Source organism: Takifugu flavidus, chromosome 20, assembly GCF_003711565.1.
Source record: "Takifugu flavidus isolate HTHZ2018 chromosome 20, ASM371156v2, whole genome shotgun sequence".
NCBI classification, from domain to species: Eukaryota; Metazoa; Chordata; class Actinopteri; order Tetraodontiformes; family Tetraodontidae; genus Takifugu; species Takifugu flavidus.
In genome coordinates this window covers 2,546,919-2,562,142 of record NC_079539.1, presented here as the reverse complement: position 1 = coordinate 2,562,142, position 15,224 = coordinate 2,546,919, and the positions used below count along the sequence as shown (strand labels likewise).

Genomic DNA, 15,224 nt, shown 5'->3' with positions numbered 1-15,224 from the left:
CCACAGGGGGGCGGTGTTTTCAGGTTAAGTTTAGCCCTGAACAATGCTGGTCTATTAATTATTCATCAGCTTCCATAGTTACTAAGGAAAACTGATGCAGCAGAGCTGCTTTTAGACAGTTTTATCCTTTTTAATATAAAACTCTGGTATAAAGCTTGTCATAATTAAAATGCACGAGTAAGGTAAAAGAAAGGTCTTAAAATTTTATCATCTAAATGTGAACTTCAATTTTTTTAGACCGTAAAAGGTGTCATTACACATAAGACCAAAATTACATTATTTCACAAACCCTGGTTCTAACTGAACATAAGATTATTTTTTTTTACATGTATAGACTTCAAAGGGACTTTGCAATTAAATGTTACTTATGCAGTATATCATACGGTTAATTTCAGGGGAAGTGACAGAAATCACTACTTTGACTCCTTAATGAAGCATCTCTCATTGAAGCAGTCATGTCTTTAATTTTTACACACAATAAAAACAACAGTGTAATAAGCAAACCATCATTTGATGATGTATAAAAGAACCAATTTTATCAACAAGGATTTCATTAAAAGCAGTTAAACATTTACCGTATTCATTTAACTACCCTTGGACTTAAGTGATACCTTACACAGGCAAAGGTTTGTTTACTGTAAATTTGACACCTTTTGCACAGGACCCAAACTTTTTGATGCTCCAGTGATGCTAAAATCAGATAAAGTCTGAATGAATATTGATGCTGCTACACACTGCAGATACAACTGATTACGACTTCAGAGAGAATCATCTGACTGGTTTTTCCACCTGTGTCCTGAACAAGGCAAAAACCATTCAGATTTTTATTCGTTATCAATGTCCCCACATCCCTTTACGCTCTCAGTAATATTTTCAGCTTAGAAGTCATCGTCATCACATATGTCCAGATAGACGTCGAAGGCTTCACGGTTGCAGTTGCCATCGGGGGTGAACACATATTTGTGGAAGGTTCCATCCACGCAAATGGCTGCAGAAGAGGAGGGATATCAATGACACCTTTGTTTGGCTTTGTATAACAGGGTACACGCGGATCCAGAGATCCATTAGGGAAGTGCACAGTTAATTACATGCTACTTTTTGTCATGCTTCCATTGTCAGTTTGGTTTGGTAGACTTATTTGTACTTTGATAAAAATGCTAAATAACTACCATGGATACTGACTTACTTTTTTGGTCTATGTTTCTGTATTAATAATTTCAATGTGTGTCAGACTTTTCTCCAATCACGATGTCTTTGTTACTGAATTGATTGACCTCATGCTCATGGAGTGAACACACAAGATTCAAGTCAAGAGGATCAAATTAATTTATACTGAGTGTAAAATAAGGCTTTGTGCCTGTGCATTTGATGGATTTCCTTACCAATGACAGAGTTGACATTCTTGGATGTATTCTTTCCAAAAGCACAGATGCAGGCGCACTCAGCTGGCACAGTGAAACTGGCCAGTGACCACTGGCTGTCCACATACTGACCAATCACAGGCCCTACCTTCCCAACGCGAGCCAGTCTGTGGATCGGAAAAAACTTTAAGCAATGAAACATTTAAAAAGCCGCGACGCATTCGGAAGACGGGTCCTTACGCCGAGCGCCGGTTCAGTTTGGTGTCTTTCAGTGCAAAGATGTGAACAGTGCCTTTGTCACTGGAGGCGCACAGGAAGGAGGAGTCATGGCTGAAGTTTATACTGGAGAGGATAAATGAAAGAGTAGAGTCCACATTTAAAGGCTTCACGTGTTAATTTTTTACAGCTTTGACCAACATGTTCTAGTATTATTATTTAAATAGGGGCGGTGGAAGCTCAGTCTGGAGGGAACTGGGCTGACAAGTGGAGGGTTTCCTGTTCGAGCTCCATGGAAGGTGTTCTGGTAGTAGGGGGAAGTGCTAGAACACCTTCAGAGCACTGCTGAAGTACCCTTGAGCAAGGTACTGAACCCACCAATGCTCATATAGGGCCCTGCAATAAACTGACAACTCAAGACAAGAGGATTATTTAAATAAATTATGGAAATCTCCTTAAATGTAGAACATATATGAACAGAATTACTTATTGAGTGAAAAGCAGTGGAATTTCCCATTGTAAATTCATCAGTGTACCAGTAGAGGGTGGCTGGGTCGGTGCCTCTGCGCAGCTCCACCAGCTTGTCTCTGGTCGTTGTGTCAAACAGGCGAATAAGCGTTCCTTTGCGAGAGGCCGACGCCACCACGCTGCCTGGCTGGTTCAGCGCCATGCAGGCGATCTCACTCTGGTGGGCGTTGATGGTGAAGGGGGCCGACGATGTGCCAGGCTTGGTGTTGGATAGGTCCTGGAGACAACAATATAATCTATCTATAACCTTTAGTCAGACAAATGGTATAACTATGGTCTGTTGCCGTCACTTACAACCAGCTGTAAACTGCCGCACTTGTGACCAGGAAAAACAAGCAATTGTTTGTCCGGACTGGGACATAAATCACACAGGCCTGGAAGAAATGTCCCAGTAAATAAAGTTGAACGGTGAGATAATAATGCAAATGGGCCTCCTTACCTTTTGGGTTATCTCTGGTGTCAAACTCAAACAGCTTGACAGGATTATCTGGGAAGCTGTACACATAGATCCTGTTCTTTAATACAATGATGATCCTAGAGACAAAACCAGCATTTCAAATGGCTGCCCAATGGAAATCCGCTGCTGAAGTGAATGACCACCGACTGCAAACTCACTTGTCGTGCCTCATGCGAACAGCAAGGACAGGTTTGGTGAAGGTGAACTCCAGCACCAGTTTGTCTTTTGCATCCCGCGACTCACGAGCATCATCCCAGATCAGCACTGGCACCAGACCATAACAAGAAAATGTTTAGACCTCAGGAAGGCAATTCCTATACAAACTAACACAAAGTGCTCACATTGAGTGGGAGAAAATCTGTGGCAACAGATAGAAAAAACAAAAATAATCTTAAATAAAAAAAGTAGCTCTGTTATTAATAAGTTATAATGACAAAGAAAAAATAGATGTGAAAAAAATAACAATAAATACAATAACAAAAATAAACCCTAAACTATAGCATCTACTTGCCAGAAATCTCTGAGAACTTGGGGTTAATTCCTCCACCAACAAAAGCCAGTAGGTTGGATCGATGCAGCATGGAGCACAGGGCCACGCTACCTACCTGCTCGTGATCTGGAAACACACATTTAGAAAGTCATTGCAGGTACAAATGTCACTCCTGTAGAGTAGGCAGGTAACTAAGGTAGGTAACTAAGGTAGGTAACTACAGCTACATAATTGGACATCACAGACAGCTTATGCATCCAAACAAGATTTAAACAAATACCAAATTTGAAAATGAAAAATGGCAAATCCTAAATGAATATTGTGTAACACAAGTCTAAAACCAACTATTAAACAGGTAAGGGAAACTAGTTTAACTATAGGCTTCATTGTATAGGCTATATGAGTAGTGACTATTTATCTCAAGGGCAAGAATAAACAACAGTTTATCATGATAAATGATAAATACAGACACAGAAATTGATTGTTCTAAACAGGTACACTTGTTTTCTTGACATGTTGCAGGCAGAGGAGCTCTTCATAATCTGAATTTAGGCAATGATATTCAACTTTCTTGTGCTGTCATATTTAAATTCTTAATCACTTACCCAGGTGGCCTTTCTCCATTAAGGGCTCCACGTTATAAATTCTGACCCCTGTCTCCATAGCACAGCAGAAACAGCCTGCGACCAAAAGGTAAAAGTGCAAATGAGTGAGAATCTAGAAGTGTAAATCAGGCAGGCAGATTCGTCTGTGCTGCCTTTCTTCTTACTCTGATCCTGGTTGAACTGGAGGCTGTTCACTCCTCTCTGCTGAGCCATGGTTGCTGCTAGACGATCGCTCTAAGGTTTCCACGAAACTATCGCATCAGCCTGATTCAAGGTAATGCCTGCAGGAAAGACTGAAAATACACCTGTAGTGAGAAAAAATGTTCCTTTTTCTGGCTTCAACAGACGGAGCAACGCTGTTCCTGGGTTAGCTACCCTCACCTCGCACACATTAGCCAAGTGGTGTAAACATTAGTTCGATTCTTATTGTCAAAAGAATTAACCTCACCATAACTACGAAGAGTCCAGACAATGGCTGTTTTTTTATGGAGAAAACACGACCAACATACTAAAAACAACAACACCAGAGATGTTGCGAGACGTCCACTTGTTTTTGTTTTCTCAGTATGACGTCACGGACACGTGCTTCCGGATTGGTTCCGTTTCCGTTTCTTTCTTTTTAAAAATATGATTGTTAAATTAAAAAAAGGTATATTTTGTTTTGTATAATGTACATTTCGGCTTTAGTGGGAGTATATTATACTCCGAAGAGAAAAACAATTAAACCGAAATAAGTATAATTTGATGAGTTTGTTTGAATTTATAAGGAATAAAAAACCGAGAAGTCTTATTGAATCAGGGTGGCTAAGTAACTGTACTGGTACCATATGAAAGGTCTTTTCACATTACTGAAATATTTATAGCTAGATTGCTGTCATTGCCTTGACGACCGAACAAAATAGTAATTGTTAAAAAAATTGCAGAAAAATGACTAAATCTCCATCAGTGTGGGTACACAATGTGCCGTTTACTTATTCAGTTATATGCCTCTCAATACTACAACACCACAAGGGGGCGCTATGCCCATTGCTATTTGCTTAATTTTATTTAGAACGGTCCCTATTTTGCAATCACCGCACACAGTTAGAATCATTTTTTTCTAACCTTTCTGCTAAAATGTTATGAGTTTTGGAGTGAATTCTCCAAAATCTACAGGTTTTTGTTGCTCTCACCAGAGAGCTTGATGTCACTGTGTTTTGCTTGATTAAGCAAACTTTGGGCAGATGGTTTGGAAAGATTAAAGAGGTTTGCCACTGGGACGTGGCAGAACTTGTGGTTTTTGGATGAATTTTTAATATTTTTGAATATTACAGGTTTCCGTTAGTTTATTTTAGATTGGGGCCCCTTTTTTCTTTTTTCCACCCTTATCTGGGGCCGTGCTGAGAGCAGCTGGTCCTCTATAAAAGCAAGCAAAAACAGCATCAGAGTTGTGTCAGAGAAACACTATTTGATTTAAATAAAGGAATAAAATTGAATGAACAGAGTAGTCAAGAATGCATGTTGTCATTTTGTACTATATTAATCTTATGTGGTAAATGTTTATTATATACCAGGATACCATATGCATATGTCATAATAGAAGGTTTATTACATTCTGCAAAAACACCTGAATACACAGTTGTACACCCACTTCCCCTCCAGGGTTTTTCTCTTTACTGCCATTCGTTTTGTCTGCCATCCTGCAGAGTCTTACAGTGTTTTTGTGTGTAAGAGGGAAAAAAATAGGTGGAATTCATTCGAAACCACCACTGCCATTAGTTTAGATTCAAGATTTTTACGGTCATATGCCCAATAATTACAGCAGCAACCACCGGCCATTATATTCTGCGATCTAAAAAGAAGCTTGGTTAGGCTGTGAGGAGCTACAACAGGCTGAAGGATGGCAGCAGCTGGAACAGCCTGTTAATGGGGTGTTGAGGGTCCATGTGATGAGTCCCGGTCAGCTTCTCTATCCACTGCTGTCCTGATGATGCTGATGGGGGCATGAAGGTTGCTGTCCTGTTACCTAGAAATATCGCCAGGTTGTTCAACAATGGACTCCACCAGTTCAAGCTCCGTATCACTGTAACCCCACCAAATAGCCTCAGTTTATTGAAATCCAATGAAAATTGCATCCCTGATAAATGTCAAGGTATAATCTGTGGCATTCTGGTCTGATGTCCTGGTTTATTGCACTTATAAAAGCCTTGACTTATGAATTCTCCGGCTTGATCCCATATTGTAACGTTAATTACTGTCGCGCCGATGTGCAGCAGTGAGTCCACCTCTGAAGGAAGATGATGAAAGGAAGGGGTCAAGACATAAATGCAGCAGGATTCATTAAGCGACTGCCATGAAAAGGATCGAACAACCCTTCAATCATGCCTCTAAATCACACGGCACCGTGACTGTTTTACATTTCCTTTTATCACCTGAGTTTTGCACCTTCGACCTTTGCTGAGGTGACACAGCACAGCACACAACACAGCCAACCTGTGTGGCTGATAGAACAGCCGAGCTCACAAACGTATGAATAAATGGCATAATCTTTTGTGAATTAAGTTAAAAGTTGCTAATAGCAACGAAACGGTGAGACAGTGTAATACAATGGTGACGCCGGACTTGGAGTTTCTAATACTCAAAAGAGGTCCAATGAGTTTAGTTTATGCCTCTATATACCGACACCTGTTCACATCACATGACAACACAAACTTCTCTCTCACACACACACAGACACACACAATCTCCATATGCCTCACCTGACTCTCTAGGTCACTCTTGGCAACTGTTTCAATAACTGTTCAAATATCTGGACTCATTTAAGTCCACGATCCAATAAATCTAATGAGTTCTAACCTTGGCCAGTATTTGACAGCGAGATTCCGCTGTTGTGTTCACATTTTAAATGGCGTTAAATCGACGCCGTGTTAATTTATAGACTTTGTAATGACTTGCAAAATCAATCCGGGATTGACGTCAGCATTCACAGTTTGCTGCAGACTCATCATCAAGCATTCTGTGGGCTGTGTACAGTAATTGTAATTGTAATAACACATTGACCAAATAAATGATTGTTGGATGGTTTAACTTCCTTTAAATGCAGCACGCAGAGTATATTTATGAATATGCATGTGGCGTACACAAGGAGTGGCAAACAGACTCTGTAAATAACCAGCTGCGCCAGTCTGAGGACAGGAAGTGTCTTATTCACTTGCAACGTCACCTAACGCACAAACGTTTAGAAAATTCAATGAAAGAAAATCGGCCAAATGCATCTGATGGTGACCCGGTGCCTCCTGCTCAGTGACTGCTGGGACAGATTCCAGCAACACCCTGACCCAGATTGTGGAATGGTTGGATAAACACCCACTTGTGCACAACATATTTGCTTTTCATGTTTGTGTCGATAATTAAAATCAACTGTCAGCCGGAGAGAAGTTACTGACGATCACACAGAGAGAACAAATACCTCTAATGAAAAAGCTGAGAACTCCTGGATTACAATTTTGCTGTGATTAGTGACTCTTCGTGGTTGAAATATGCATAAGCATTCGGCTGCCAAGTCAATTAGTCAGATTCACTCTTTTGGGAAGGAGCTAATTGCTTGGACAGGCTGCCTTTTTGGCTACAGCGAAAGTTCTCCGTTTCTTCAAGCAATCCAATCTACAAACATTAATTAGATGTGAAAAGAAGATGTGTGGAATTAATTTATGCAGACAAAAATTCAAGTGTTTTAGACAGCCTCTATGTGCGAGTTATTTGTGTTCATAACACGTTATTCTTCATCAGTGTGGAAGAATGAATCCATTTCCACTCAGATCGCTCTATATTCTGTTCATCTTAAATGTCTGCTCTGTAAGGGCCTAGTATACATGTGAATGTCCATAATATAGTATAAATAACTGTAAATATCAGCAGGTATTCAGAATTATTAATGAGGAACCCACAGTAACACCAGGAAGACATGAACATTAGACCAAAGCACAACAAATTAAGTTTCTGTTTGCTGATTGTTGAAACTCTCCTCTCAGTTATGGTTGCTGTGGTGAATTTGCGCTGGTAAAGTTAATATATTTCACAATATATATGTTTCATAACACATGGCTAATTTCACCCACCAATTTTAATGGCAACATTTAAACCATCAAATCCGTAGCCCTAAAAGTAGCTGATTGTTCAAAAAAACTAGAATATTGCAGGATTGATGAGGTCTATTTGTTCTTCAGCACTTCAGCTCCTGCCAAGCCTAGCAGTGAGGCCACTAGCCGCGTTGCTACAGCAACTTGTTTTGGGAGATCATAGCGTGTTTTTAAAAAGCAAGAAGCAGCAGTAAGCAGCTCTCTGGTCCGAGACACGCGGAGGAAGCAGCTTTGCAGCAGAGGGCATGTTTAAAGGGCAGAAAGCCAATTTGGACTCAGTATTTCCAGTTCATCTACTGAGCTGAGCATGGAGAGAGCATCAGGTGATCACCTGGACGCGACGTCCATGAGCTCAACATAGGAAGGGCACTTTCATCACAGACCAACTCCAGCTGTCTGACGTGCCTGGAGAAGAGAACAAATGTTTGAGAATAAAAACTGGTGAGATGGAGGACACCGAGATCAACAAGAGATTTCCTGGGCTTAATCTCCATCCTGAGACAGCTTCGAGGTTTGGATCCAGACACCTCTGCTACAGGTGCAGGGGTCGTTTTACTCACGAGGGCCACATCTGCGTCACGTATGAGTTAGTGGATCAAGGCAGATGAGATGGTCTTCATGGTTTAGAGATGAGGGCAGTGTTTCTGCTGGTGGCCAGCATCTCAGCTCCTGCAGAATTGTCCTAACCCTAACCCTGATACCAGGCGTCTGGTCTCTGGGTGCTCTGGTCTCTACAATCTGGCTACAGCCTGCACCAGCTTTGAGGGAGACAAAGAATATGATGAGCTGAGCCAGCCACCGATGATCTTCTGGACCGAGGGGAGGATGACAGGTCTTATGAATGGGGATCCAGGCCCAGAGATAAATGAGCATCACTTTGGGCTCCAAAAATGGTGTCTGATGGTGATGTGGAAGAGAAAAAACTCGTTCAAGAGACTGCTTGACAGATGTTGCAGACCAAGCTGTAGTCTTCCTCACTTAATTATTCACTGCTTAAAGTAATTAGTTACAGTACTACACTACTACTTACTTTACTTTTGGATACTGTGTAATGTCAGCTGATGTGCAACATAACGTAATTGCCAATTAACAACAGAAAAATGAAACTATATGCCTGGATCAGCTCATAACTTTATCCTAAAAAAAGGATAAACACAGGAACTCCTAATTGTAGTAATCAAGCCTTGGCTGCTTGGTTGGTGTCGGCAGCAGGCTCTTATCTCCAGCGACACTCGGGGCCCCGGGATCTGTTTTAAACTAAATATTCAGTCTTGAATATGAATGAATCAGTGTTCACTCAATGAGCAGCCCCGTGTGTGTGATAGTCAGCTGCATTAAGCCTTTTGATGATGATGCTTTACTTTTTCATTTCTTTTATCTTTAGTTTCCTACTGCAGCAAATCTTCCCTTTACAACGACGGCGCTCCATCTCTGTGAGCTTGATCTTAAAAGTTGTTAATGCAGCTCCGGCCGATTTTGCTGTGCTTCACATTGACATGCAAACCCCAAACTGTTGAAATCCTTCTATTACAGAAAGAAAAGCGTCCGACGGCGAGGAATTTGACGAAACTGACAAATGTAAATGTTTAACTAAAACACTTCAGTAAACGGACATAATAAAACCGACCTGATGCTGTGACACTGAAAACAATTCCCTCATCACAGACACCTGTATCGTCACAGGCGTCTGTCACGCTGCCTGTTTTAAGGGTGAGACACAGTCAAAAGCCTCACTGTGCCGCAGAGAGCTAACGAGTGAGAAGTCTCAGGGTCGCCTCTTCAGGCAGCTCCAGGTTCCCATGTACATATTTTTCAGAATTTTAAGGTCTACAGGATTGACCCAAGCTGTGGCTGCAACAGGATAATTGATGAGAAATTGGAGAGACGGGTAGTATACGGTTACCCTGAACAACTTCCAGAGAGATTGGAGGTCAACGCTGAGGTCAAGGTACATCAGATTGCACCGTCCGTCCCCATTTGAGCCAAAGTGGACTTAATGGAAGACGATCGATAAGGACGCCGCCGTTGAAAGCTAATCATAAAAAAATCAAGACTGGAATTCATATTTAGAAGCCACAAATCTTCTTGGAGGATGTCCTGAGGCAGTACTTCTCATTAGCTCTGTGTTCCCAGACGCAAACATGAAGAATGCAAATCTGCAGCTGTAAGAAAGCCTCGTCTCAGTCACAGGTCAGGGGTCATTCAACAGGATAATGACCCAAATCACAACCCTGGCTCAGAACGAAACACGGCACGACTCTATTCTCTTCTAAAATTACTCCTCTTGTAATATGGTTACTTTGGCCCTGCAAAATCAGGAAAATCTTTCCTCTTAATGTGTGTGAGACAGCAAAAAGAGTCATTCAACGCACCCACTGATAACACATAATTCATCACTAAAATCAGCACCAAATCCAGATGTGTGCTCAAGGAGAAAGACATTTTCAGCCAGGACTTTGGTGGCTCGGTGATCACAAGTGTGACAGCTCAGCAACAATTGGACCCTGAACATCTTGACAGGGTCAAAACTGTACAACCATGAACCAACTTTAACCATAAGGAGGATAAAGAAGATGCCCCCCCCCAGTCTGATGATGGAGGGACCTGACAGAGGACAAGGGGAAAAGCTGTATGCAATTGGAGGCGGATGAAGCCTCTGGAGGCCTTTTGTTATTGGAAATTAATGATAATTAATGCTGATAGGAAAAGAAATAGCACATTTTACTGAGATGATGCCAGAAGTACATATTTGCTGGTCTCGCATTTACATTTTCTTTTTGCCTCCTACACTTTGAATGCATATGGTCAGCGGGCCTAAAGGTCTCACTGTTAATGGAAACTATTTACTGAAGGGAATCATAATTATGTTTCCTAGGGATGGAACATTTCCTTTATTCTGATTTCTGAGCTCCTTTGGCTCCTTTTTGATTTTTTTCCTACTGTGTGGGAGGTTGTTTGATTAGAAGCTGCATGTCTCTAATAGTTTTCTGCTTCTCTGTCACACAGAAGAAGTCACACCTTCAGTCTCAGCTACGTGTTTAAGAATAGACAGCAAATATTGAAAGAACTCCACAAATTGCATAAACCTGAAGACTCCACCCTGAATACTGCAGACACCATATTAATATTCACATTCTTTTGTCGCCTGTGGAGCACTAGAGTGGGACTAATGGACACATCAGTTGCAGGACATTCACCACCATACAACACCCCATTCTGCATTTAACTACAGTATTTCCTATTCAGAATGCAAATCATCTTCTATAAACAGACCCGTAATCTCAAATATTAGAATCGAGTTAACATGAAAACTCTCGAGGAGGGCAAAAGTCGATATAGGTCCCAGTAAACAGCCTTTGTGAAGCTGCTTGCACACCAGAGAAGGTTGAGTTCATCCTCTGTTAATGTGATAAAACATTTTTTTAAAGAATCTAACCAGAAAAAGAAGGTGAGATATGTTGCTGTGGAGGTTAAACTTTGTTGAACTGTGTTGTGGGTGGGCCTGAGCGTCCACCCACAACTCTGCCGCCAGCTCATCATAAATAATCATTTGAATGCTTTCCATGGGTCATTATGTAAATGTTTAGATGGGCTCTTTTGATAAATGAGACCATCAAGACCAGTCATCATCCTTCTCATCTGTGGTTAAAGATCATATTTAAAAACCAAAGAGGAGCAGAGATTGAAATTATCATAAAAGTCTTGGTATTTCTTTGAAGATGGAACTTGAGCACTGTAACAGGTGGCTCACTATAAAACCTCATTTACTGTGCATAGAACATATACGATGCAGTACCGATCAAAAAGATAGGGGTCAGTGTTGAGCTGACGACAACTGCAGTGCAAGTGATGTATAGTTTTACATCTACGTCTATCTTAAGTATGGACACACATATAAAGGAGTGTTGTAATTGATTCCGAAGGCTCATTAAAGGCCCATCTATTGCTTTAGATTTGGTGGCATCATTGTTGAAATGACTGTCAAAATTTCAATATTTGCTCTTCAGCTTAAGTGTGTAGCGCATCCGAGGGGCTGGAATTTCTGAAGTGGAACATAATTGTGCATTTTCCAGTCTAGATAATTAATGCTTTCGAACGATGTAGAAATAATTAATTTGTAATTGAGAAATATATGTGTTTTAATCCTCAGGGCGAAAATTGCAGAAAATATCTGGTGCTCAATAGTCCAGCCATTAGGACTCATCATCTGGGGACCAAAATAACACATTATCAACATCATTATTATTTGCAGGGCACATTTTAAGCCTAAGCTCCATCGTGTCATCGCTGACGGAAGCGTGAGCATTAACTTCCAGTCACAGCTGCTCAGGTTGAGGCCCACAGATAAGTGAGTGGAATCAAAGACGAATTTGTGGTGTAAAATATCAGAAGGCAATCTTATTACATCTCTCAGGCTGTGATGTCACCCTCACTTAACCTTTTGGTTTGGTTTTAATCTGATTTCAGCGCTCACAGCATAGCTGGGGCTGATGATAAAGGCTGGACACTGAGTTCATATTCGTTTAAATAACTAATCCAAATGGACAAACACACTTGCTCTGATTAGTATGTGCTGCCACAGATGGGAGCAGCTCCATATTATTGCTTCCACAAGTCACGTGCTGTGTTTTCCCATTAATGTGAAAATGGACGAGCCGGTTAAAACGCTGCCCTCCACGGCGTTACCGTTCATCCTCTCCGTAGAGAATTAATTGGTGTTGATCACCTCCATAAATGCCGCTTCAGGGAGGGGAAAAAATGTTTTTCTTACATTTTTGTCAACAGCAGTGACTGAATCACTCGGGCTGACAGACTATGTTTTAGAACACAATGGAGCGTCCTCCCACTCCTTCTCCACCGCTCGATCTAAGCTCTGTCGGCTCTGCTGATGCGTTCCACCAGCTCAGGCATGTAGAGGAGCAACAATGAAGCACCCACAAAGGCTGAGAGATGGCCTCTTTTCATCTACATTTCCACATTAATGATTCTGTAGGAGTCGAACTTGTGTAACCATATGACTCACATAACAGCAAAAACGCTGGAGTGATGTATTTTTGTCCCACTTCGGGGAGGTACGATGCTGGGACGGGTTTTATAACAGGACAGGGCGCCAAAAGAGAGTGTTCCTGTGATGTATAAGAGGCCTCTGTAAATCAGGAGCAGAGGTCTCACAAGATTTAAAGGTCATTTCAATATTAAAATGGATGGAGGTCAGTGTCAACGTTTAAGCGATGTTAGAACCCATGCTGGGAATTAATATTATTGATCTTGGCACTCCTAAAGTGTGGGTACTAAACGAATGTGTGTAGAGAGAATTTAAATGTTTGAACCCAAACCACATTAACATAAAATTGTTTTTTGGCAGTGTGTTTTTATACTTCTTTTTTTTCCAAAATATTCAGAAAGATCTGCAACCATTTATTACTCTTGACACCAGAAAATACCCTTGTGATGCTGGATTTCTGGGTAAAGGAGGAGGAGACAGGGAGGCAGGGTGCAGGGGAAGACATTCTACCATGAAACAATGAGGTGAAAGTGTGCATGTTTGTGCCCAAAGACATCTAAGAGGATGTCTTGGAAGCTTTGACCATCAGGCCTGATTCCTTGTCAACTGAATATCTGTAGATTTAAGTGGCAACGCACCTTCCTGATCTGTGTTTGAAAAGGATTCCCCGCAAACAGGCACTCAAAAAGATTGGAGGGGTGACCTGAAGTGACAGATGACCTCAAAAAAAAGATTTTTAAGCCCGTCAGCAGGACAGGCAGGCCACGGACATCCTATGTTTAAAATATGAGACCGAGAAAAAGTGTCAGACGAGGAGTATCGATCGGTTAAATATGACACCATGTGCGCCACAGAGATATGAACCAGGCATCATTAATTAATGTTTCTCCGCGACAGCAGCTTCTGCGTGTCCCACTTGGGAGTTCATGTGAGATCTTCAATCTCATTAAATGCTGATATGGCAGAAACTCACATGCATGCATTTGAACCCATATTAGGCTACTTTCTGTCCCATTAACAGCTAATTAAGATGTGAATGATCTCCTTGGGGGGAAGTGTTCTACTTAACCGCCTTTCAAGTGGCTCCTCGTCCCACATTAATCTCCCTCCCCGAGGGAACAGGGATATCGATCTGCTTTTCCCATGACATCAATCTCACTTGGAACAGCTGAATGAGATTAAAGCAGGATCAGCATCACATCCAGGAAGAGAGCCGGCGATAACCTGCAAACACGCAGTCCGCAAAACCGCCAACAACAGTTTCCCACTGGTTAAAAGCCCAAAGTCAGGCACAATGATGCACATGTAGGTATTAAGGGCAATTAAAAAAGCTCCATGTTAACAGGGATAGTCAATATAATAAATTGCTCAATTTAATGTGATTATGTTGCAGGAGGGGTGGGGGCAGTTTTTGAGTTTAGGAAGCTTTTACTGATGATCAGTAGAATTTGGGAGTTTACTGGAAATGCTGTTTCAAGAGCAGCGCACAAAGAGGAGGATTCCTGGGATTAACCCCAATTATTGGAATTTTGGGCTGATTTTAGCGCGAGTTCCCTGCAGCTCACGTGTCAATGTGGGCTGGCATGGCGTTGAGATTGTTAAATCTTTGAAATGTTTGCTTTTTGTCAGATTCAGGTCCTTTATTGTCCCACACAGGGAAATTTACAGCGTGTGGGCTACTTTTAACCTGAATAAATGTTAACTTTACAGCAGTGGGCTAGCTAGCAAACTATCAGAATAATGTTATTTTACCACACACCAGAGGATTATCCAATTTAGCCTTCGTGCGTTGATTCTAAGAAGAAGAAGGTGTGACTTCAATGTGTTTTTTCAAATGTGTTAGCTCAGAGAAAAGCAAAACATTTTTATATTCATTGTTAATAAGCAGCCAATTTCATGAGACATTCCACTTATTCTTTGTGTGAGTCTGTGGAAGTCAAACACACCCCTTTTTATGCAGATCTGCTTTGTTCTCACATGCTCTTCTCACATTCAAGCATTTTCAGCAGCCAGTCTTCCACTTATCGCCGACGTCTCAACCTCGGCGGCTCCTCTCAACTGACAACTTCTGGTAAACCTGCAAGAAATAGCAGCGATATCAGCGCCTGTCTGATAATCCAAGAAAAGTTCTCCCTTGCGGGGAAACTTTGGAATTAAAAAAGATAACATGCTAGTAGAAGAAGATCCATGTCAGCAAAATCAAGTGTGAAGTTGTGGCGGAACTTTCTCTTTGTTGCTCCGCAGCAACAAAAGAGGAAAAAAAGAACCCACCCATCAACAATGAGAATTACACTCCTGACAGTGATGTGTGCGGGTTTGGAAAAACTCATTAACGTGAGAGAAGTTTTCTCCTCAAAGCTCCCAGATGATGAAGGCCAACGAGATACAAATCTTAGAGTTGTCAGTATTATTTATAACTCTCTGCAGGGTGAAATATCCACTTG

At 41.4% G+C, this 15,224-nt stretch overlaps 1 protein-coding gene across 1 annotated transcript; it reads right to left on the bottom strand.

Moving 5' to 3' along the window:
• Nucleotides 1-444: 444 nt before the first annotated feature.
• Nucleotides 445-4,244, bottom strand: wdr45 (WD repeat domain 45). The gene is made up of 11 exons (XM_057019012.1): nt 4,106-4,244; nt 3,822-3,950; nt 3,658-3,732; nt 3,074-3,178; nt 2,721-2,826; nt 2,545-2,639; nt 2,400-2,479; nt 2,114-2,322; nt 1,602-1,703; nt 1,383-1,528; nt 445-988 (listed from the first exon to the last, which is right to left on the bottom strand). Exons 2-11 carry the CDS (start codon nt 3,868-3,870, stop codon nt 879-881), a joined length of 1,077 nt encoding a protein of 358 aa, XP_056874992.1. The 5' UTR covers nt 3,871-3,950; nt 4,106-4,244; the 3' UTR covers nt 445-878.
• Nucleotides 4,245-15,224: the final 10,980 nt, after the last annotated feature.

Bases quoted from the DNA above. Each gene is read 5' to 3' on its own strand.
- wdr45 (XM_057019012.1), bottom strand. From the start codon at position 3,870: ATGGCTCAGCAGAGAGGAGTGAACAGCCTCCAGTTCAACCAGGATCAG. The intron at 2,827-3,073 runs GCAAGTAGATGC...GTCTGGTGCCAG, and splicing joins CAAGTTCTCAGAGATTTCTG to TGCTGATCTGGGATGATGCT. The intron at 989-1,382 runs GTAAGGAAATCC...CCTCTTCTGCAG, and splicing joins GAATGTCAACTCTGTCATTG to CCATTTGCGTGGATGGAACC.